The following is a 24,812-nucleotide window of genomic DNA, read 5'->3' on the forward strand; positions in this document are numbered from 1 at the left end:
TTGATGAGCACAAGAGACTCCATTTAAAAAATCTTACTGATCCCAAACTATTGAATGGCAGTGTACATACTATAGCATACTACAGATATTTCGCCAGAGATTGATTGTTTGTGACTTTCAGTCCTGACTTCCTGTATGGTTTGAATGAGGATGAAACGTCTTTAATATGTATGAGATTGTCAGTCAAAGTCAGAGTACCTTGCAGACAAGTCAACTTCAAGTCCTGTCAACCCTAGCATTGTTCTATTGAAATAAAGGCAAAAGGCCAAAAAATCACTTAATATACATGAGGTGGTCAGATCATCTGTCAAGAGAATGAGTCTTGCTGAAGGTCACAGCGTTGGAGAATTTGTCTTGCTTCCAGGCACTCCAAACGTTTCCAAAGTGAAATAATTCAGGATGACAGTCATGTTAGTGCGAGAACTCCTGTTCCCAGTTAACATCAACATTTTGCTTGGATGGAATGCTAAAACAAGGATCAAAGAAGGAAAAATAGCCTATGTGACGGTCCAAAAGGAGTCTGGTTTTAATCTGGCCTCAACACATAACAATATCAGGACAGCATTAATAAACTTATGCACGGTATTGTACTGTTGCATCTCTGTTTAGTGGCTACATTTTTCATCAGTGCAAAACCACAAGTGAATAACCATTAATAGCTTGTGTTGCTGAGTAGAGATATACTGCAGTGCCTGGCTTTGGCAGGTTGTCTGCATTTTAGCCTGCAGAAGACATTAGCATATGATCTGCTCTCTTCTGTGCTCTGTCAGTAAAATCAGAACTCTATGCTGGATGTAGAAAACAACTTCAGATCCAGTCAAGCTGGCACTGAGTCCTAATTTCTCTGTCTGTTTCATCTTGAATTAGTTATTGGTGTTCGCTAAGGCATGCAAGTCCTTCAACTATTAACTATTAAGCTTCAGTCCGTAACTTGATTTTGCAAATACCAGTGTGTGTGTTGTTGTTCACTAAGTAAACAGGTTTTTCACCTGGTGGGTAATAAATTGACCAAATCACTCAACCACTTTGGCACTGACAAGCACTTCTCATAATATTTAGAACATTAAAAAAAATCGAGCTTCTTGTTTTACTGTCCTTCTCAACAAAATTTGGTCTATGTACTTACTTACTTACTTACATCAAAAAATAAGTACAGTGTACTTATTGTGTTCATATTGTATTGGCGAACACTTCTGCTGCTATTGAGGTGGGATACGGGTGAGGTTAGGGACAGGTTTGGTGGTAAGGGTAATTTAAGGGTGGGTTAAGGTATAAGGAATGGGTCAACAGTGTAACTATAAATGTAATGACATGCATGTATATTTTTAATATAAGTATAATGTAAAAAAAAGAATGTATGTATACAAAAAAGTGCATTGTGTCAAATGTAATTTAAATGTAAGTAGTAAGCACATAGTAGTTAAGGCCACTTTATATAAAGCGGGGCCCAAAATGTTTACCCTTTTTTTAACTGTCTAAAATATTCCAAAGTAAAAAAAAACCTGTAGAGACATTTAAGAAGAATAAGACTTTGGAGCACTTGCTGGAAAGAAGTTGGGACGTAATTTTCCTCAGCAGTTATCCTGTCATTTGCAGTCCCTATCGTCCCAGGTCTATGAGCTATCTAGTCCCTGTTTGAGCTATGACGCAGAGCCAGGTAATCACACTTTGACGTGGGTGGTTGTTTTATACCGACTTATGGTCGTTTGGCTTGTTTTAGACCAGCAGAGCTCAATGTGTGGGAGACAGGTGACTATCCTAAAGTCAGGAGAACATGAGGATGAGTGGTGAGAGGGAAAGGTGTTACCGTGAAAGTTTTACACTGCAGTTCACTATGATGTCAGCACCTTGACAATTTCACATCATTTCAATTCCCTCTCCTCTCTTCTGCTTTGAACCACTCAACATAGAACTGAGAGAAAGAGAGAGTGAGAAGATAGGTAGGTGGTATGGCGCAGATCAAAAAGCGAGCTACATCTGCAGTTTTAGCAGTCTGTGTTTAATGGATCAGGTTTCGTGTTCAATGGAAAGTAGATGTGATGACAGATGTGTGGCGGCAGGGAGAGAAATTATTTTTGCAGAGCTGTTTTCCAGGGTACGCGTTATTGACAGAGTAAATCAAAGCTATCGCGAGCTACAGACGTCTTAGACAGACTAGTGGAGAATTAGATAAATGATCATTTAACAGAAGAGTTCACTCAAATTTCTCATATTTATTTTGTTAAATTTTCTACTTTCAGGGAACACTGAAAGAGACCACTGCTCTTTTTCTTCCCTCAGTGAAAGTAATCCTTGATCAGACCTGTCAGCCTCTGAAAAAAAAAAAAAAAAAAAAAAAATGAACCTATAAAATACAAAAAAAAACTGTACCTACTGTTAATTTTTGAATTGTGGTTTGAAGTTTAGTATATTTATATTTTTTATTTATGTTTTTGTTTTTTTTTGTTATTATCTGTGTCTGGGCATGGTGGTGTTGGTGTTAAATGTTTTAGGTGATTAGCAAGTTGTTCTCCTTGCTGAAAATCCGGCACTAGTGGCACCAATTTAAAGTATGCTGGATTTTTGGTTTGCTGGACCAAGTAAGGGAAGCAGGAATCTCAGTTTTGCTTGAGAACAGAATGCTGGTCCACCAGCTAGACCAGAACTATACCAGCTCTAACCAGCATAAACCAGCCTGGACCAACATGGAATTCATGCTGGTGTCAGAATCATCCCTAAAGCCACCAAACATGCCTGCCTATGCTTGGACAGCTTGGTCAACCAACACAGGCTGCTTAAACCCACCTATACCATATTTCGCTGGTCTTAGTTGGTCCTTTTCAGTGTCAGCCTGGCCAAACTGGTGTTAACTGGTTTAGGTGATTGAAAAGTTGGTCCCTACGCCTGAGTGGCTGTCAGAAATCCATTTAAAACCATCATAACATAACCTAACCTAACCCACCTAACAAGCTTGGCCATACTTGGCCAAGTTAACCAATGTAACCTGGTTAATATTTTGTTGGTCTAAATTATCTGGTTTAATAAGTCTGGCCTAACTGGTGTTAACAAGTCCAGTCTAAACACTGTAGGTGTCAGAGTTCTTTCTAAAACCTTTGAAACATGAGTGCCTTACCAGCTTGGCCAGGCTGGGTGACTAGTTAACCAAGGTAGCCTTATTTAATGGAAGTGTTTGTTGCTTCTCTGTGACCAGACTATTATGATGTTTTTAAAAAATGTTGTGTCTTTTTTCTCAATCATTCAGAAGTCGGCTCACCTACGAATCTGGTTACTTCGGATGTCACTGAGAGCAGTTTTGTAGCATCCTGGACTGCCGCCCCTGGCAACGTCCGCCTTTATCGGGTCACCTGGAAATCCCTCTTTTCGGAGGAAGCTGGCGAGAAAACCGTCCCTGGGGACATGACCACCACTGTTCTGGATGGACTGACACCGGAGACCCGCTACAAGGTTTCTGTCTACGCTGCCTACAGCAGTAAGGAGGGGGAGCCGCTGCATGGAGAGGAGACCACAGATGGTAAGTCCATTCCCGCCTGCGTAATGAATCCAGCATATGACCAAACACTCTTTACCTCGCTCTGTGTGTCTGAGGTGGGACTCTCGTCCTTATGTAACCTACCCCAGAGAGGGAAAAAATTTATATACTGTATATAATGTCCGAATATTTCATTGACATGCATATAAACCTCAGTGAAGTATCTGCCCTACCAATCTGAACCATGCATTGCAAAGTTTGAAAATTACACTCAACACAATTAAGTTACTAGCGAATAAATAAAAAATCTGCAGTGCTTGATAATCCATGTAACTCAAATGAGTTCAGTCAGACTTACAGTATGTGATGCCTTAACAATGCCTTAGCATTTTTACCTGAAAGATGACAAAACCCAAAGACTAACACCCAAGTCTTATCTAGAGACCAGAATATCATACAGACTTGAGCGTGGGCCATCAAGGCGAAATCTAGTAATTATCAATAGAAATCCGTGTGTGAGGGTACAAAAGTTACTCAAGCAAATTCCATGAATCCATGAATTTGCCACGTCGAGCAACAGAAAGCTGCATGGTTTGAAATTGCACACAAAAGCACTTTTTTTTGTCCATGAAATTTTGCAAATGACACTGCGCCTCTAGAACACCCAAGCAATCATATAGACATATGCAATTTCAACATCTTGGCATCCAGTTTTGCATTTTGGGGTGAGCCTCACATAGATTTTCTTCAGAAAATGCCTAAATCAGTTCTCGAGTTTAATGTCTGTTTTAAGAACACTCTGCAACATAATGACATGCTCTCTGAAGTATGCTGGAGACAAAAGCTCTAAAACAAAAATGTCTCAGTGTTCATTCTGATGTGGAAGAAGTGAAAGAGTGACTTCCATTTCCTTTCATAAGCTCAACACCAAATGGGGGCAGAACGTCATTGCTATAGGTTTGCGTCATTACCACTCTTTCCTCTAAAATACCTTCGCTGTGGGCTATTGTAACATATGGTGGGTGTAGTGTATAGAGTGCGTGTAGTGGCTGATTTAATGACGTACACATGCTCTCTATTATCAAGGGATGCTGGATTTCAACATACTCTGCTGCACTTTATGGCATCCTCTTACTTATTCAGTGGGGCAACTCACTGGTTAAGCGTGCTGAAATTTGTAATTGGTTTATCTTGCTGTCTGTCATCTAAAAAGTGCAAAAGTTGAGCTGAAAACAGTCTTCTGGCTTAGGCGGCTCCATTTTATGTCTGCTGCCATCACTCTATTCCTTACCTCCTTCAATACCAACATTAACACACAGTGTCCTTTTGGATCAGGGATTATTGGAAAACTTGGAAGTGTTATTTTCCATCCATAAAACTCCCAAATTGTAAAAGGTCTCTCCATCTGAAAGTGTTCCGTAGGCCGGTTAAAAGCGGACAATTCATTCCTTTCCCTCTTGCGTAAAAACACTCCGGTCACGGCATAAAAAGAGAACATTGCAGACAGTCTTAGAGTGTCTGTGTTATGCATGACGTACAATCATTTCAACATGTCTGGTTTGGAGATCCGTGGTCTGTGTTGGATCAAGATTATCTTGGCAGACCAACTATCATTATTCAGATGGTTTGCTTTTCCTGACCCCTAAGAAATGTGGTTGAATCAGTCCAATGTTTAATGGACATTGTCTTTCATTTATCTCCCTGACAGTGTCAGCTGCTGCCAGAGTTCTTACAGTTTCGGAAGAAACAGAGAGGACCATGCGAGTGACATGGCAGCCAGCACCCGGCAATGTTGTCAATTATAGGGTATCGTATAAACCTCAGGGTGAGACACGCCAGATGGCCTCCAAAGCACCAGGGGGCACTAACACTATAGTCCTGAGAAGACTGCAGCCACAAACCCCTTACGATATCACAGTGGTTCCCGTCTACAAGTTTGGTGATGGAAGACAAAGACAAGGAGAAGGAACCACGTGTAAGTTAATAGCAGATATTTGACGAACTTGAGGTGAGGCAGAAGTTGTTGAGGTTAAAGTTATTTGAATGTGAACATGTTCATCATCTTTGCTGTCTAATTTGACACCCCATGTTTCCTCTGCAGTGTCTCTATATAAAGCTCCCAGAAACCTGCAAACTTCAGAGCCCACTAAAACCAGTTTCAGAGTGACCTGGGATCATGCTCCCGGGAATGTAAAGGGCTACAAGGTCACCTTCCATCCCACCGGGGAGGAAAGGGACCTGGGAGAGTTGCTAGTAGGCCCCTATGACAACACAGTGGTTCTGGAGGAGCTAAGGTAAGAGACTTTACAGATGTCTGTTGAACATTGAAGATACGCCCTATAAACATCTTTAAAGCCACTGTGAAGTCAAATGGACAAGATGTACCTTCTTAAAACTTGTTAATGTTAGCTTTCAGTCATGTTGACCTGTAGGCCAAAATATCCATAAAACTTCAGCATCAGTTTTCCATCAGAGTTCCATCTGTTTCAAGCCACAAATATTTAGATTGAACACTGGAAAATCTGCAACATCCAAACTTGTATTGAACTGAACTGTATCAACACTGAACTAAATTGAGCTGGAAACTGACACTATTGTCTTCTGTAGAGCTGCTTATAAATGAATGACTTTAAATTTGTTTTAGAATTAATCAACTAATACAGTGATATTAAAAGATCAAATTGCAGCTGAGCTCAGAATATGAATGACTTCATTGAGCATTCTCTTTATAATGGTTTTCAGTGGGAAAATGCTTAACGTGAAACTTTGTGTGTTGCTTTTATATTCTGTCCTCAACTTCTTGCTTGTACATATTATGTTTAATTGTTAAGGTGTATACTCATTTTGGTCCTCTAATATCACTGTCTCACTTACATTAAGCATTTTATTTATACCAGTTTTCTATGGGAAAAAGTTTAGCATGCAATTTTGTATGTTGTGTTCATATTCCGGATGCAGCTGCTTGCCTGTATATAGTATGATTCACCAATAATGTATACTGAATTTAGTATTTTAAAATCACTGTATTTGTATATAAGTACGTAATATAAACCTGGTAAAAAAAAAAAACAAAAAAAAAAAAAAACCTGGCAGACAGCAGAGAAAGCCTTGTTTTGCCCTCCAGGTGGCCGCTCCAGGGTGTGATGTCATGTGAAAAACATGAATTGTGATCTGTTAGCCTTTTGAGATTGATAGATAGGATTGTTGGCTGATTTGTGTTTCTCTCATCACAGGGCTGGCACTAAGTATTCAGTGAGTGTGTTTGGTATGTTTGATGGAGGAGAGAGTATGCCACTGGCTGGAGAGGAGAAGACCACCCTCTCTGACGCCCCTGAACCCCCACCCTTTGATACTCCAGGTAAGATTAATAATAAAAAAATCTGCTCTCTTTCTGAGAAGGGTACTTTACCCCTCCCAAACCAACCATCAGATCTCATGATACTACAGAATATACAATATGTAGAATGTTACTTGAGTTCCAAAACAATTAGCATACAGCATTCGTTTTGTAACAGAGGATAGATGGAACAAATCTACTGCATCTGCTATGCATTTAGTGAATTCATATATAGCACAGCATAAGCTCCTTGTCAGTTCTGAATCGGAAAAGCAGGCTGCAGTGTAGTGCTTTGAGTAATGGCAAATATCTTTCAGCACAGCTAATTGTGTTGTGAAAGAGCAGACAGGGTGACTGCGCCACATGGAAGCCATGTCTCTGCCTTTGCATGGAAGGACTCTTGAATTTCAAGAGCGAGAAAGATTAAATGCTCACAATTACTTATGCTTTGCAACTTGGTTATGAAAACAGTGTCATACAGAATGAAAGCTTTGCACATGGTCAGCTGACCCTGGTCTGGAATGTTTCTCCTAATTGGAAACAGATCTGATGGTGAGGGTCGGCCGACCGACACTGGCAGGAGAGGGAAAATCAAATAGTGCCAGACAAGGGCTCTGAGGTGTAACGCTCAGCTTGTCATTTGCAATGGACAGGCACAAACAAAAAAGCACAAAAACTTCAATACTGTGGCCTTTTGAGCTAGTTATATGGAAATATTTTGGTGTATATGTTTTAATTGGTTCCAAAAGTCGTAGTTTTAAATTGTTTTTTTTTGCTTTTCTTATATATATATAGTTTGCAGGTCAAAAGTTTGGAAACATTAACTTTGAAAGAATATATATATACAATTTATATTTATTATACTTTAAATTATCATGCAAAGCTATCACATTGGAAACATATATTTTTTCAGAATGATATTACTTTGGGGTTTTTTAAAATGTAAATATGGTACACAGAAATCATACTTTTATTCAGCAAGGATGGTGATAAAAAGTGATAGGTTTTAGGGGTCAGATTTTTATTTTTTTTGTTGCGTTCTTTTTTAACCTTTTATTCATCAAATATATTAGACAGCAGAACTGTTTCCAACACTCATAATAAATCAGAATATTAGAATGATTTCTAAATGATCATGTGATAGACTGGATGTTCTCATATATATATATATATGAGAAAAAGGCAAGAGAAAGCATTTTAACTATGACTTTGGGAGCCAGTATATATATATATATATATTAGGGGTGTAATGGTACACAGAAATCATGGTTCGGTCCGTACTTCGGTTTTGGGGTCACGGTTCGATACGAGTTTGGTACAACAGGAATTTTTATTTTTTTTCATTTATTTTGATAAGACAGTAGTGCTACATACATGTAGCATGAGCAGTTGTGTTTTGAAAGAAGTAGCATGAGCAGTTGTGTTTGATTGGAATTGGATTTTATAATTTCAAGATTTAAAGCAAAAAAAGAATGGTCTGTGTTTTGATTTGTGATGTTGTTTTATTCTCTGACAGCAGGTGGCGCTTATGGAACAGCAGCGATACAACGTTTCCTTGGTTACCGCGGTAAACAAAGCAGCTGCACTAATAAACACTACTTTAATATGCATAATATGGCGGTAAGATGAAAAGAAAATACCATTGAAACATTTCCGAAGATGGTCAATTCCTTTCAGAGATACATTCATATAAATCCCCACATATTTGTCTTCCTATATTTCGAGCATTGCGAACAGTGAGCTTGATCTGCCTGATACAGTATTTTCTCCTCTTTACAGACTTTATCAAATTACTGACAAATTACAATTTTGGAAATGATTGCAATGCAGTTTGTGTGCAATTCTGGAATAGAGATCGGCCAAAATAAAACTAAAAACCGGTTCTGATTTATAGCTGGCATGCCAACTGAACTCACCGTTCTTGTTTTGGGTTGGTGCGTAGATCATCTCTTCTTCTGCCATTTCCTGTTGTGATGGTTAGCGTTGCATTGGATTTGGACTGATCGCCTGTGACTGACTGTATTCGTTGTCTGACTGCATGAACCGAAACGTGATGTCCAACATGTACCATTACACCCCTTATATATATATATGCCTGCATACATATATATACACATATTTATACACACACACACACACACACACACACACAGATAAATACTTCTAAATCATTTATTAATCTTCGCTAACATTACGTTTTATTTTACTATCACATTAATTTTTGAAATTAATAGTTTTATCGTGAATATTATTTAGTATAATCTAACAATGAACAGTTGTAATTTTATCAACCAACATTAACAAAGATTAATGCATACTGTAACAAATGCAGTGCTTGTTGTTAGTTAATGCCGCAAATAACATCAACATTTGGGACCTTCTGTTACCTCTGAATTTAAATAAATCAAATAACATGAATTTTCAAATTGGTTAGTATTTGGGATGAATTTATTTTCTTTTCATTTATTATACAATTAACAAAAGCAAAAAAAGCCTCTAACACTAGCTTGCTCTATTCTGTTTTCTTTTTATTTATTATATAATTAAAAAAACCTTGCTACGTGTACTGCATTAAGCTAACTGAGACTTGTTATAGCACTTCATATCATATGAAGCATATCATTGCTCTTTTGTTGCTTTTGATTGCTTCTATTGTCTTCATTTGTAAGTCGCTTTGGATAAAAGTGTCTGCTAAATGACTAAATGTAATCTTGTAGTAAATAATTATAACCAAATTTAAAATGCAAAGTATAACAATGAATTGATAAGTGTTATAATGTATTAACTATGATTACTATGCATTGCATTACAATGTATAATGCATTATAATGTGCATTACAAAGCACAATTAATGCATTAAAACTACTTTTATAATGCACAATATATAAAGGCTTTAAGTAAAGTATTACCTTATTTTAAAATATATTACAGTAGAAAATAAGGTGTACTTTCGGTTATTCATGAACATTATATTATTCATCCTTCTTTAAAGAGAACATCTCAAAGTGGCTTTCTAATAATGCAGAGAAGGAGGATTGCTGACTTTTGATTGGAATCATTAGCTTGTTGAAGGTGTTCAGTTTTAGGCATATTTTAGTTATCTTGTATTTTAGTTTTGCTTGTGGAGATAAATGCTCCGGGATTGTGTCTGTGTGTTTGCATCTGTGTTTGCTTACTTGCCTGAAGTATTTTCCTGGATTTAGTGTTTAGGGTACAAGGGGTCGTAAATTAAATGTGAGAAATCCACATTACGACTGAGGACAAGCACCTGCTTGGGCAATGAATATTTTTTAAAACCTTAGATAATTCATTTTATTGCTACTAAGAAATTCCGGCACAGGTATGTCTAACACATTTAATAAACATAATAACCACAGTACTGTAAAATATTAGCTGGCTATATCCACCGAATGTTATACTTTTTTTGATGCTTGAGGGAATGATCTATAAATCACACAATTATGCAACATGTTCTTTTTGAGCAGGGTCAGGTGGGCGACACTTTCCCTCTCTTATCCCCTTCATTCAGTTGTTCGGAGAGACAGCAAGATGGGACACAGACAAAGACATCGCTTACAGAAATGGAGTTTATAGTTTAAAATATGTTATTTAATATATAATGTAAAAAGAAAAGTGTGTTTTCAAAATGCAAATAAACAATTTTGTCATGCTGTGCATGACCGTGTGAATGTTTTGTGTGTCCAAGTGTGTCTAAACTCTTATCTGCATCCTTTATCACAAATCACAATCCATTTGAATGTTTACATCTGCTTAACAATATTGATTATAATGATTATTATTATACGTTTTATAATAATAAACTGACTGTCTGAATTGTTCTCTGGTCAAACAGAGGTAATGTGCAAAACCACAGCCCAGGCCGATATCATCCTGCTTGTTGATGGATCTTGGAGCATTGGTCGTCTGAACTTCAAGACCATAAGGTCTTTCATTGCTCGCATGGTGGGTGTCTTTGAGATCGGGCCGGATCGTGTCCAGATTGGTAAGAGAAATTTATCCTGAACCCCATATTAGTGAGAAGATCCACAATAGTGCCATGCATATGAAGTCTCATGTTTCTCAGACTTTTCTCCTGAGAAAAAAAGACCCTTGGTGACCCTCATGAATGTTTTATTGCTCTTGAAACTTTTGAACTGTAAAAGAGAAACTTCTGAGCAATGGCATCTTCTTCTGGGTGTAATTATGAACACTGTATCTGTCTGTTTTTAGGTCTGGCACAGTACAGCGGAGACCCAAAGACTGAGTGGCACCTTAACTCTCACAGAACCAGAAAAGAGCTGCTGGATGCCGTGGCCAGTCTACCCTACAAAGGAGGAAACACTCTGACTGGTATATCTTGTTTTATTCTGATCTATATGACAGACCCAACACACTTGATTTGTGGTGAAACCCTAAAGTTTGTAGAAGATTGTCTTCCACTTGTGATGTTGTTGATTGTAGCTCCAATTAAAAATGGAACAGTTTATTGAATCTTTAGAAAATATTGAAAGAATTGAGAATTATATTTGATACATAAAGATTTATGGCTCACATAGTATAATAGAGTGAGGATAATCGAGCTGAAACTCAAGGAGGACTTTATTCAAAGACAGAAACTGAGCAAAAGTATACAATTTGACCCAGATGCTGATATTTATATATGTATAGTAGATATATTGATATGGATAGTAGACTTAAGTTTTCCCTCAAAAATAAGTTTTCATTTATTTTTAAGTATTATCTCCCAATAATATGTCTTAGTAAGATGGTATTTAAATGCTTAGTTTGATGAAAAAAATCATCTAATTCAATGCAAGACAATGATGATTAAGAGATAAACAAATATACATTCCTCAAAAGCCTGAGGATAATACATGAGACTCATATTTTAACAGGATTTTTCTAAAAAAATTACATATTGATAATCAAGAAAAAGGTTTCTTCAGTTGAGTGAGTGTTTTATCTTGAAATATTTCTAACAATATCCAAGTTATTCTTACTTTTACTTATAAAAATCGGTAAAGATTACACAGCAAAAAGACACATGAAGCACGAGACCTTTCACTTGCTAAAAAAGTGTAAACAACCAGCATTTTTTTTCAGCAAAGAGGCCATAGAAATGTGCATAATAAATATGACACAGTAGCTTTATGGGGTTAATACCGGTCTTCATTAGGTTTAATGCCCACCTTGTGTATTTAGACTCACTAGCATTCTCTTATTCTGCAGGCCTTGCTTTAAACTACATCCTTCAGAACAATTTCAAAGCTAATGTTGGAATGCGTCCGAACTCTCGGAAGATCGGCGTCCTGGTTACTGATGGCAAGTCTCAGGATGACATCATTGTCAACTCTCAGAAATTACGTGACCAGGGCATTGAGCTGTATGCCATTGGTAAGAACTGGTTTCCCTTTTCGGTCAGTAAGACTTGGTCTGATATGACTGGTCAGTGAAAGACAATGGGTAAAGAGTTTAATTGGGCTTTAACATGTCTTTTGTGGTTCTGATCTCCAGGTGTGAAGAACGCAGATGAGAATGAGCTGAGATCCATTGCTTCAGATCCTGATGAAATCCACATGTACAACGTGGCAGACTTCTCCTTCCTGCTGGACATCGTGGACGACCTGACAAACAACCTGTGTAACAGTGTCAAGGGTCCAGGTACTACTGAGGTCACGCTAGCTAAAACACTGAGGCTGAAAGATGCAGTATTTCTGAGGGAAACAAATGTAGAGAAATTTGACTGGATTGTGAAAAGTGAAAAATCTATATGAGAATGAAGGACAAATGCCAAATGTACACTGTAAAGATGGCATATAAGCGCTTTTGAGGTTGCATTTAGGCATTTATGATTATGAGAGGTTTGGAGTTTGTATTTGGGTGTTTTTCAAAATTGTCACTAAAATGTCAGGCTAATGTTGTACGGGGAACTGTCAACAGTGTTGATGTCCAACTTTATAATAATGAACGATACATAAATGTGATGAATTGTCACTAGTATGTCAGCGTGTTGATGGGGATGTAATCCCTGAAGGCTTTGACCTTTTCATGATGAAACTCTGACTCTCTGAAACTCGATCCAGGTACAGACAGACGTTCCAGGCTCCACAAGAACAAAAAAAAAAAAAAGGCTAGAAGCAGCCCAGTCTAGAAATAAGCTGGAAAAAAAGAACATGATCCAGTTAATATTCTGTGAACTTTTGACTGATTAGTATTATCTTCTGACATTTCAAGACACATCAGAGCAATGTTAGAGCTGCTACAGTGTTGTAGCTCTTGTAATCTCTGGAGGAAATTCTTCTCCTGTTCTTTTAGTGTAGCGAAGTCAAATATGAGACATGTTGTCCCTGTGAAAATTTAAGAGCTCTGCCATGAACCAAAACTACCAGCTCATATATATATATATATATTAAAAATGAATGATGCCATTACAATGACTCCCATTATGACCCAGGGTGCAGAAAACACAATATAGTCTCCATTAACATGTTGGAGAAAAAAAAAAAAAAATTCAGTAATAATAAGGTCAATAATCTATATCTTCTGTTAAATATTTTGAATATTCAAAATCATTATTCTAATTAAATGCATCACTGTATGAACTCTAAAATAACTCTAAAATTACTATATAACTTACAGAATTTAAGGGCAATGTTTACCAGAAACAGCCCTGAGGTGACAGTCTAATGTATGTGAGGGGTCAAAGGTTAAACCCTAATCACCATCACTACCCCTCACAGGAGGAAGCCCCGAGCCACCCACTGATCTAACGACCTCAGAAGTGACCCATTACTCCTTCCGTGTCACCTGGGTCGCCCCAGATGACCCCGTGGAGAAGTACAGAATAGAGTATGTGAGCATGGCAGGAGGAGAACCACAAAAGGTATGAACACTATTGCCCATTGTTAGGGTTATTAAACCCTAAATATTAAACTTAAGTGTGCAATTCATTTAAAACTATTTACGCAATGCACATTAACAGCAAGAAAGAGCAAAGAAAGACAAAGTGTGGCTTGAGGCATTTCATGCTGAGAATTCTTCAGAAGTCTGGAAGTCCAGAAGCAATCTGGAAACGCTAACTTCGATTTGACCTGGAAGTGATTAATTTAGTTTTCTTTGCAAACACAGTCATGTCCTATTCTTGTGAGTTCTCACTTTTCTTCTGTTCCTCTGTTGCAGTTGCTTGTCGACGGGACGGTGACGACTGTGGTCTTGGAGAGTCTCACTCCGCTGACGGAGTACATCGTGAAGGTTCACTCAGTGGTGGGAGAGGACAGCAGCGACCCCCTCAAAGGCTCGGAGACGACATGTAAGTGTGCATTTACCCACAATCCACTCATCATCAGAACAGCCAGAGCCAACTCCTCAACAATATGTATCTGAACACACAAAAAAAACCACAACCATCCCCACCCCCTCAAAAAAAAAGAAAAATAAACGTGAAAATAATTATTTATTTGCACATTCGATAAATGCACTTGTTTTAGAAGTACATACTTGAGGATATGGTTCTGCATATAATCTCTATACCATGGAAATATAGTTTATTGCATTGTAATACTTTGTTTTTTGGACATTTTGCATGGTAATGTTATGATATTCTTAAAAATTCCTTGGAGTACCATGGAAATACCATGGTATTTGAGGCCAGCAATCATTCAATACCAGTGATATTACAGTATGACACCATTACTGTACCATGGTACTGCCACAATACAGAGTTGGGTGAATCTCACAAAAACATGTCTAATTTAAAAAATTTTAAAATAATAAATTAGTTAACATTTGTATTCAGCAAGGATGCATTAATTGATCGAAAGCTACAGTAAAGACATTTATAATATTACAGAAGATTTCTATTTCCGATAAATGCTGTTCTTTTGACATTTCTATTTATCAAAAAATACTGAAGAATAAAATGTGTCAGTTTCTACAAAAAATGTGACGCAGCATAACTGCTTACGACATTGATAATAATTGGAAATGTTTCTTGAGCAGAAAATCTGCATATTGTGACACTGAAGACTGGAGCAATGATGCTGATAATTCAGCTTTGATCACAGGAATGAATTACTGTTGTAGTATTTTACAATATTACAGTTTTTACTGTATTTTTGATCAAAGAAATGCAGCCTTGTTGAGCATAAGAGACTTCTTTCAAATATTTTAGTTTTTATTATATTTTTGATAATTTTGATTGATAGTTTATGTGTATATTTGAGTTAAGGAAAATGTGATTTCTTTTTAATAATGTCAATAAAAAAACTTTAATGTTACTGTGCAATTTCGTATTTTTTTTTTTTTTTTTTTTTTTTAAATGCAGTTCAGTTGTTGACAGGTTTGGTGAGATTCACCCACTAAAGTATCATCTTTGCTTTTTAAAAAATGACCAAGATTTTCTGATGTTTAGCCAGTTGCTGAGAAGGTGCAAATAAAATGCTATGCAATGTGTATGTGCTAATATTGCTGTACCCTTTTTTGCCGCCTTTAATTTTTTCATTTACCATTATGACTTAACCCTAATGTCATCATTCCTTTTACAGTGCTCTGAATGTAACCGTGTTGCATACGGCATGATGCTGCTTTGCATCGCAAAGTGTCATTGTATTATTTCATTTGTTGTCTGTGTGTTGACATTTGCATATCTGTTTGTCTGTCGGTCATTTCCATCACGTGAGTATCCCATGATCATTCTCATCCAACCATTGTCTCTCATGGCGTTCCATTCCATCTTGTCACACATCCACCATTCCATCCGGAATGCTTCCATGTTCCCATTCGAGCTTCAGTCCGCTTAGATGGATAGTCAGGGATCAAATTGCACAAGAGAAAGAGAGAAAAGTCATGTTCCCCTCTGTAGTGCCTCTCAGCGCTGTGAGGAACATGAACATCTACAGAGAGCGCTCCACCACCATGAATGTGAAATGGGATGCGGCCGAAGGGGCCACAGGCTACATGCTTCTCTACAGCGCCCTTAATGGCACTGAACCCTCTGTGGAACAGGAGGTACGGTGACGCCACACATTTCAACCACTGCCCAGTCTGCTGTCACGTCCCATCTAGTTAGTCAACCTTTTGGAAAGACCAGTCTTGAAGCTGAATATATAAAAAACATAAATACAAAACATGTTCATCAGGACTTACTGGAAGAGACTAAATGTTCTAATGGAAACCCAATGGTGCTATGCAGCTCAAATCTGTCAACAACTATGACATACTGTAGCAGAAAGAGGAAATGGAAAGCATTTTTGGAGATATTGTAGATACCTTTATATTGCAGCTTTTGGAAAATAACAGCTCATTAGCGCTTTGGGATTGTTAGCACAGTTCCTCTTTCAAGTATTTCACACAGTGAGAAGATCCAGAGGTCCGACGTCAGTTCTGGCGTGAATCTGATGTCCACAGGGCTTGTCAGACAGAGCAGATGTTTCAATATTGTTCCTCCATTTTTTCATTAGAAAAAAAAAAGAAAGAAAAGAATTTGCTTAGAGTTTTTGTTATAGTTGGTAGACACAGCCATAATGTCTTCACTGCAAAAAAAATATTTTCTTCTCCTTATTTTCCAGTTCGATCTATCTAAACATTTGTGAGAAGCAAAATTAAGCCTCGTTTTCTAAAAAAAAGTCTCAAAATTAAGTGGGTTTATGCTTAAAACATGAACAAATGTCTGCCAACAGGGTAGGAAATTAATTGTCCTTGTTTTAAACAAAAATGACATTTGAATATATTGTCTGTGTTTTTTGGACCGTGTGTGTCCTTAATAAAATGACTGTATCTTGATTTAGGAATGTTTAGATATTTGTTCTGGAAAACGAAACAAAAATAGTAAGAAAATCATTTTTGCACTGGGATTCAGAATTCAATATCTCAGTCAAGACAAGACTAAAATCATAATTTCTACCATTATATATAAATCTAAAGGATTTATAGCTCTTTTAAAGGTATTTGTGCTAAAACTGTCCTGCTAAAAAGACCAGCAAATGTTGTTTTAAATACTAATCCCCTGCATTTCTGCCCCCTTTTTCTTAAATAGCTTAACATCAGTATCCCATCAAAATGAACCCTATTTACTTTTTGGCCATAACTCTTCATGGTATTCTAAACTGTGTTACTTTTGTTTCAAATGTAACTCTCTTATTATCTGTGGCAGTGAGAACTTTTTTCGTCCTAGTGTTATTTTAGTATTACTGATAACATTTTTAGTAATCACTGATATTTATTTGTATGTTTGTAAGAGTTATGCTTGTAGTTAATGTAATAACTCTGATTCAGCATCCATAATATTCATACACTATCTTAGAAATTCAAGCTGGTCCAACCTGGTCTTTTCAGCAGTGGCCTAAAAAAAGAAGAAGAAATTCCATCATGTTCCCTTGAACAAGTCCACCATCCCTTTCATTTGTGATGTGGTTGACTTTCACAGATGCGTGTGAAAGGAACAGTTACTGAGGTCCAGCTGAAGAAACTTCATCCCAACACGGCCTACAGAGTTTCCGTCTTCGCCCTGTTCGGCGATTTCGCCAGTGAACCTCTCTCAGATCAGGGGGTGACCCGTAGGTGGCACTAGGGCTTTCTTCCCCTCAGCAGGGATGTTTAGCACATCTATCTGATTCTCATTGTTTGTTTGTCTGTTGTTTTTTTGTTTGTATCTCTCCCTTCTCTGTAGTGCCTACTCCTCCGTCCGGTGAGTTGAGGATCACAGACGTCACCCACAGCACCATGCAGCTGGACTGGGATCCTGCGCCCGGCGCCGTTCGTAAATACATCATCACTTACAAGCCAGATGAAGGAGAGTTGAAGGAGGTAAAGTCAAGCTCATCAGCTTTTGGTGACATTTGTCCACTCTGACAAATCACTGAATAGGCCATTCATTTGTGATTATGAGTATGTGAACGGAACTGACTGTGTTCAGAAAAGTTACACTGGCATTTTCTTTTCATCTAACCTTCTTATGATGTCTAAAAGTAGTGTTTGTAAGTGCAGCGCTGCTTTGAGTACGTTAGAAACTGGGGTAACCGCTGTATTTCTGCTTTTCCAAAATCACCACATGCTGTCAGAGATTTGCATTTTCATTCAGCCCATCTGATGTTTTTGTTCAGACCAATTGTATATAACATACATAATCAGAAATGGGATGTTCATCCTTTCATAAAGCTGTCAGATTTTGTGTTACTTGAACTGTCAGTCATAGGTTTTAATGATTTTGTGACACTTTACAAGTTTTACAACAATGCTACCTATAAAACAGAATATCCTGAATATTGACTACAGCTGCTGATTCCAATCATTCTTTTTTGAAAAATCACAGGTCTTTTTGAACATATAATCACTGAAAGTAGAAGGTTCTCAAAGGAAACACAACACAAGCTGGGTTTTAGAGGTCTGATAGTAAAAGTGATTTGCACTTGTAATATTTATGTTTTTTTGACAATCGTAACACACCGGCCACGACGAAAAGCTCCGAGGGCCGCATGCGGCCTGCCTTCCACGTGTTGAGTAGTGCTGCATTTGGGAATAATTGTGTGCACAGCTTATCAGCTGTTGAATAACAATCTTGTTTTCAAATGTGCAAAGCCTTCCTGGGTCACTGTGGAAGCCTTCCTGTGGAAAGATTCCTGTCTGTTTACACAATGCATCCAGGCAGACAACCAAGATAGATGGATTTGGGACCTTTTAACATATCAGCAGTTACGTTACACAAGTCAGCGGAGACAGCAGCTGCCGAGAGAGAGTACAGCTGCTCTCCAGAGCTTCGGTTACGGCGATCATCTACCAAAGATTGCGAGAACAGACAGACGATAAAAAAAGATGGAGTTTTGAGTGGCACGCAGCAGTCCAGTGCTTTGGGATGTGTATTTTATGGGTGGGATTTTTTTCCTATGATTTTTTTTTTTCATTTTAACTCTCAGTGGCAGTTTTGGACTCAGCTTTTCTCCACATCCTGAGGCATTAATCATGACTAAGTTCTGCTCATAACTCTTCGTTCTGGGATGAAAGATGAAACAAACATGCACACAAATGTGGGTCCAGGTGGATGGAAGACTGAGAAGCCCAACAGATGGCGGCAGCTCCTGTTTCCTGACACAAAGATCAGGTCTAATTCTGCAGGAACTTAAAATGACTGAGGCTTTGTTGTTTCTCTCAACGTCAACCCCTCTCTAGCCAAAAATGCATCACATGTTAGGGTGGCCATCCATCTGGTTTTAGGTAGGACAGTCTGATTTTGAAATAGCAGGTTTTGTTCCTGAATGATTCAGTGGTTTTGAATGAATTGGGCGAGTCAATGATTCAATAAGCCATTTATAAAGACAGCTGCATACTAGTATACTGCTCTTACTATTTTTAGCATGTTTATAGCATAAACAGCAAGAGTAGAAGGCTAACACTGTACATGGTCCTGATATCAGCTTGCTTCATTCCTGAATGAATCAGCTCTTTTGAACAAATCGGTTGAAAGAGAAAATCAGTGACTCACTCATTAAGGCTTGTCGCCACCAACTGGTGTTTTTTGTTTCATATTTAAAGTACGATGTCATAGTTTTATATTCAATGTACTTTATATTTAACACATTCATCTCCTAACGGTATTTATGCAAATGTTACAGCAGTGTAAATGCATTTGTGGCATCTCTGAGCTGCATTAAACAGTCTGCGTAAATACATCTAAATGTGTTAATAATTTACTGATAAAAGTAATCTAAAAGTAATCAATAAATGGTCAGATTACATTACCTAATTGCGTAATCTAATAGATTATATTGGTGACTACACTTTACGCGGTGTCCTTTGGAATCAGTAAAAGATTATAATTTGTAAGTAATCTACGAATCTGCCAACTAACTACTAATGCTAACCAGCCAAGTCTTTTTGCTGTGTATTGTGTGGCCATAACTGCACTTCTCATGTTTCAATTTAGCTTGAAGTTGATGGAGATGTAACGTCTAGAGGACTGGATAATCTCATTTCCCAAACGGAATACGATGTGGCTGTGACTCCTGTGTATGATTCTGGGACTGGAAACCCAATGCTTAACCAAGCCATTACAGGTAACGGGCCCAGGGGTCCATTATCAATGAATAACCTCTGTAAAGTGAAACAACACTTGACTGCTAAATGTTTCAAGTGCTTAATTGTAACCTGAACTCATTCTAGATGTTGTCCCTGCTCCGAAGAACTTGAGGTTCTCTCAGGTGACCCAGACCAGTTTCAGGGTTCACTGGGAGCACGGCGCTCCTGATGTCTCCCTCTACCGCGTCGGCTGGACCAAGAGTGGAGAGAACAAGTTTAAAGATGTAAGACATCATGGGGTCTGCTTCATCAAGTTGAAATAATAAAGATTTGACTTCAACTGTGTATTTACTCTCCTTCCCATAGAATACTAAATATTACATGCATAGATTACACTCAGAGGTATAAGGTACTCTAGAGTAAAAGTACTGTTCTGGGATATACACAAAAAGTTAACTTTTCAGACTGAGTCTGGACTACAGTAATATAATGTTTTTTAATAATCATAATTACCATTGCTGTAGATAGATGAACTTGAGTCGAGCGTGAACACGGTTCATAATTAGGCTTGTTTATTAAAAAAAAATAACTATTTCCAAATGTTAAACCACTGTACTATTATTGGCTGCTTATTTTAGCTGAAAGTAACAGGTAACATGTTCAAGGCCACTGGCTCGACTTTGACATCTGCTGTGTCCTGGAGTTGTACTCATAAAACAACGAGAAAATCATGATTTGTGGCAGGGAAAAGTTTTAAAAAATACTATAAATACTAGGGGTGCACAATAAATATCGGCCAATAATTAATGCGCATCTCGTCAGTAAAGCCAGTTCTCTAATCAGCGGTAAATTCCATCAGGTGCGTGATTTCACATAAAGCAGCTTTTACTACACAGAGCCGTTGTCAACTGACAAACTGCGCAAATCCACCTTCATTATCAGCGTGGATTTGCACCCCTGATAAATACTAAAAATGCATCATAAATACTGAAATGAGGAAATCTCTTTTTTTCAAAAGTCAATTTAAAAAGCTAAGAATGTTTAAAAGTTAAAAGTGTTTAATTTCTTAACTTTTAAGTACAATTAAATATGAATATATATTCCAATTTAATTTTAGTAATTTTGTTGTCCGTTTCTACCATTTTTATGTCTTTACAGTATAGTTTTTACTAAGTTTTAGTTTCCAGTTTTAGCTTTTTTAGTTCTTCAGCTAAATTTGAAATGTTGTTTTGGCAACTACCTGAAATAAAACTAAAATAATGCAGTTGTTTTTATGTTTATATATATATATATATTATATATATATTTATTTATTTTTTTTTTTTCACGTAATGAACTGTTTTTTTTAAGTTCTTAGTAAATACTTCTGTAAAAATTAAAAAAAGGTATTAAAAAAATGTAAATCCTGTACATTTTTGACATAGTAACTTTTAGTATCTCAGTACTTTTTACACCCCTGCATGCAATAGTGATTGTTAGTGTCTGGCAATAGTAACTAGCAGTAGTGTTATTTGTCTCAGTATTGGTAAATGTTAATTGCAGATTTAACTGCTGTACAGTATGTAGCTAATACCACTGTCTTCCTCAGGATATCCTGAGCAGCGAGGAAACCACGCTCCTTCTGGAGAACCTGGAGCCAGACACTCTTTATGATGTTTCTGTCACTGCCATTTACCCCGATGAGTCTGAGAGTGAAGATCTTCTGGGCAGCCAACGCACATGTAAGAAACCCCCAAATCCAAACGATAGACTTTTTCCATTTATTGCACTTTAGACACCACATGTGCATTTTTACCAACTCTCACTCTTTCTCTCACTACACCTGCTGACTGCAGTATCCAAGGTTATTACACCCGGTGAGTCTGGTGTTTTTAAGATACATGACATTTATCATTTGGAATCCATATGGATATAAGGATGTGTTAGAACACTGAAATATCAAATGTTGTTTCTTATAGCTCCTAGTGGACCTCCTCAAAACCTCCAGGTGTTCAATGCGACTACCACCTCCCTCACCGCCAAGTGGGATCACGCTCCTGGAAGAGTGCAGAACTACAGGATCACCTACGTACCGATTGCAGGAGGAAGATCACAAACAGTAAAGAACATTTTTACAGTTTTTATGTTCATATTATCTGGCTGACTGATAATAGTTTTACAGGAGATGTGTATTATTTCCTCTAGTGCAACCGAGTGAAATTGCAAACAATTCTCAACCACAAACAGTATCCATATCCAATTCATCCAACACTGATTAATTAAAAATAAAAATAAAAGATTTTGACTGCTTCCCAATGTGATTTATTATAACAAAATGTTATAGACCCTGAAATTGTTTTGAACCAATGATTGTGCACATCAACTTAAATTTTTCTGATCCAGTGCGAAACAAATCTGTTGGTTTCATCTCGTGTAAACATGTATACAGTAACCTAGCTAAAGACTATTAGTATTAGCGATGTGACTAAAATGTAAGACTTTTATCCATTTTGCATAGATTAGTAAAATCAGAGAGTTGATGCTTGTGGATAGTTGATGTCCATGAGCATTTTTATCAAATAAATAAATAATTTATATCAATGTTCACAGTTTATCACCATTTTAATCACCCTTTTGGCTTTAACTAGTTTTCACTGGTCATATGTGACAGAGTACTGATATTACATTTAGCCTTTTTTAGTTAATTATTCAGTTAATGAAGATGTAAAAACTGCATGCACATTGCCGTTCAAAACTTTTCGGTCTTTAAGATTTAAACATTTATTTATTTGAAAGAAATGAATTATTTTACTTAGCATGGATGCATTAAATTCATCAAATGTGACATTTTTTTCTATTCATCAAATAATCCTTAGAAAATCGGGGTATCCACAAAAATATGAAGCAGGAGAACTGTTTTCATCACGGATGATAATAATCATGTTTCTTGTCATTAGAAAGATTTCTGAATGATCACATGATGCTGAAGACTGGGGCAATGATGCTGAAAATTCAGCTTTACATCCCAGGAATAAATTACATATAAATTAAAGTATATTCAAATAGAAAACAGATCTTTTAAATTGTGATAATACTTCACAGTGTTGTTATTACAGTATTTTTGATCAAATAAATGCAGCCCTGGTGATCATAAGAAAGTTCTCTCAAAAAATTCTTACCGACCCCGAACCTTAGATAACACAATATATTTCTTTTAACTTAGATATGTAGTTTTTATTATGTCTTTAGATTAAAGCCAGCACTGTAAGGCACAGGAATAGTTTTAATCTAAATGATTTATTGTTTTATTGCTCTTATATTTCATACGAATTGCCGCTCTGGCTGGAAATATCTGAAAGTGCATTTAATATTCCCTACAGGTTGCTGTTTTTGGTTTAGCTGGTCCAACTAAAAGTGCAAATCTTAGGCTGTTTAAGATGTTTTTGTCTGCAGAATCAACTATAATCTTATTATTTTCCATGTTTTCATGCTATCTGAATGGGCGCAGAGGTGTTGTTTTTCTAAACTAAAGTCATTGCAGTGACTTTTCCAGCCTCTGTTTTCTTCATCTAGAAGGCAGATTTACACTGGCAGCAGTCATAGGAATAACTGCATAAAACTAAACGCCGTTTTGCTCCACCGAAAAACAGTCCTTTCTGCAATCGTACAGTATTTGTGATGTGGTGTTCCTGACATTATCCAGCAATGCTGAAAATTACTTAAGCTAATTTAAAGGAATAATTTGGGCTAAAAAAACTATGACAAGCCGTTGATACCACAGAAAATGATTCATCCTTCTCTTTGTCGACAAATAACAAAAATAACATTTAGAGTAATGAAAATGCATGGCAGGTTTGTTTTATCATTCTGAGGAATAATTATTTAATAATTTTGTGGTTGCCAGTGTATATATGATATAGACACAAAGAGTGGAGCTGATCCTTTGACTCATTTGACAACACAATTCATTCTCTCTGTCACAGACACAGATTGGAGGCAAGAAAAATACCATTATTCTGCAGAAACTGACTCCAGACACTCCCTACTACATCACAGTTGCTGCAGTCTATGCCAGTGGAGATGTCAAAGACATTTCTGGCCAAGGAAAGACATGTACGTCTCGTGACTTTACCGCTTTCATTAGACCTGTTGGTTACCCAGCTACATTAATGCATTTTTTCAGATAGTGCTTAAATGATATAAATTAGGTCATTGTTGACACATTGAATAGAGTTTTATGTGTGTTCCCACAGTACCGCTGGGCAGTGTGAGAAACCTTCAGGTCACGGACCCCACGGTCAGCACTCTGAATGTACGCTGGGAGCCGGCTGAAGGGAGCGTACGGCAGTACAGGATTTACTACCAGACCGTCACAGGGGACGCAGAAGACATGGTACGTCCCATGGCACCTCCTAACACTTATATTATGTTCCGGGTCAGTCTGACCCGTGTTTTTGAGCTGTCTGATATACTGGTTGCCCTTGAATGCTTTTCTTGAAATTGTGTGACCACTTCATGTTTAAGTCATAAACTTTGACGCACTGAGATGCTGTGGAATGTTTGTTCAGAATTTATTATTACGATTGTGATGTTGGCAGATCAATGTGAATTTCTGACTGGGTTAAAGGCAGGTGTACCGACACAAAATAAAACAAATGCATTTTGTTATGTCAGTTTCTCAACTACCATCTAAGAGTGTTTATATTTATTACATTTATGCATTTGGCAGATCCTTTTATTTTGTATATATTGAAGGCGTACATTTTTATTAGTTTATTATGGAAGCCCATGTCTGCTACTGAAAAAATTAATAAATAAAAAGGTAATTGCGACTTTTTAAGACCCAATTCAGATTTTTTTTTCTCTCAGTTGTGAGTTTACATATTACAATTCTGACTTTTTTCTTAGAATAGATATAAATACGCAATTGCGAGTTATAAAGTCAGTATTGTGAGTTATAAAGTCAGTATTGTGAGTTATAAAGTCAGTATTGTGAGTTATAAAGTCAGTATTGTGAGT

General features: G+C 37.2%; 1 protein-coding gene across 3 annotated transcripts in view; it reads left to right on the forward strand.

Moving 5' to 3' along the window:
- The window catches only part of col12a1a (collagen, type XII, alpha 1a), a 63,703-nt gene that overhangs the window by 15,003 nt on the left and 23,888 nt on the right, over window positions 1-24,812 (forward strand). The window contains exons 14-33 of one of the 3 annotated variants that reach the window (XM_042742914.1): window positions 3,242-3,511; window positions 5,178-5,444; window positions 5,571-5,763; window positions 6,703-6,827; window positions 10,660-10,809; window positions 11,037-11,156; window positions 12,036-12,200; window positions 12,321-12,467; window positions 13,547-13,689; window positions 13,986-14,115; window positions 15,667-15,812; window positions 17,230-17,359; window positions 17,473-17,609; window positions 19,723-19,852; window positions 19,959-20,098; window positions 21,403-21,535; window positions 21,650-21,670; window positions 21,773-21,912; window positions 23,777-23,906; window positions 24,047-24,186. In XM_042742914.1, coding sequence (XP_042598848.1) covers window positions 3,242-3,511; window positions 5,178-5,444; window positions 5,571-5,763; window positions 6,703-6,827; window positions 10,660-10,809; window positions 11,037-11,156; window positions 12,036-12,200; window positions 12,321-12,467; window positions 13,547-13,689; window positions 13,986-14,115; window positions 15,667-15,812; window positions 17,230-17,359; window positions 17,473-17,609; window positions 19,723-19,852; window positions 19,959-20,098; window positions 21,403-21,535; window positions 21,650-21,670; window positions 21,773-21,912; window positions 23,777-23,906; window positions 24,047-24,186 — 2,957 coding nt within the window. The remainder of the gene's footprint in view (window positions 1-3,241; window positions 3,512-5,177; window positions 5,445-5,570; window positions 5,764-6,702; window positions 6,828-10,659; window positions 10,810-11,036; window positions 11,157-12,035; window positions 12,201-12,320; window positions 12,468-13,546; window positions 13,690-13,985; window positions 14,116-15,666; window positions 15,813-17,229; window positions 17,360-17,472; window positions 17,610-19,722; window positions 19,853-19,958; window positions 20,099-21,402; window positions 21,536-21,649; window positions 21,671-21,772; window positions 21,913-23,776; window positions 23,907-24,046; window positions 24,187-24,812) is intronic. The other 2 variants (XM_042742915.1, XM_042742916.1) reach the window with 2 other exon arrangements.

The sequence above is a fragment of the Cyprinus carpio genome, chromosome B17, assembly GCF_018340385.1.
Source record: "Cyprinus carpio isolate SPL01 chromosome B17, ASM1834038v1, whole genome shotgun sequence".
Lineage (NCBI taxonomy): Eukaryota > Metazoa > Chordata > Actinopteri > Cypriniformes > Cyprinidae > Cyprinus > Cyprinus carpio.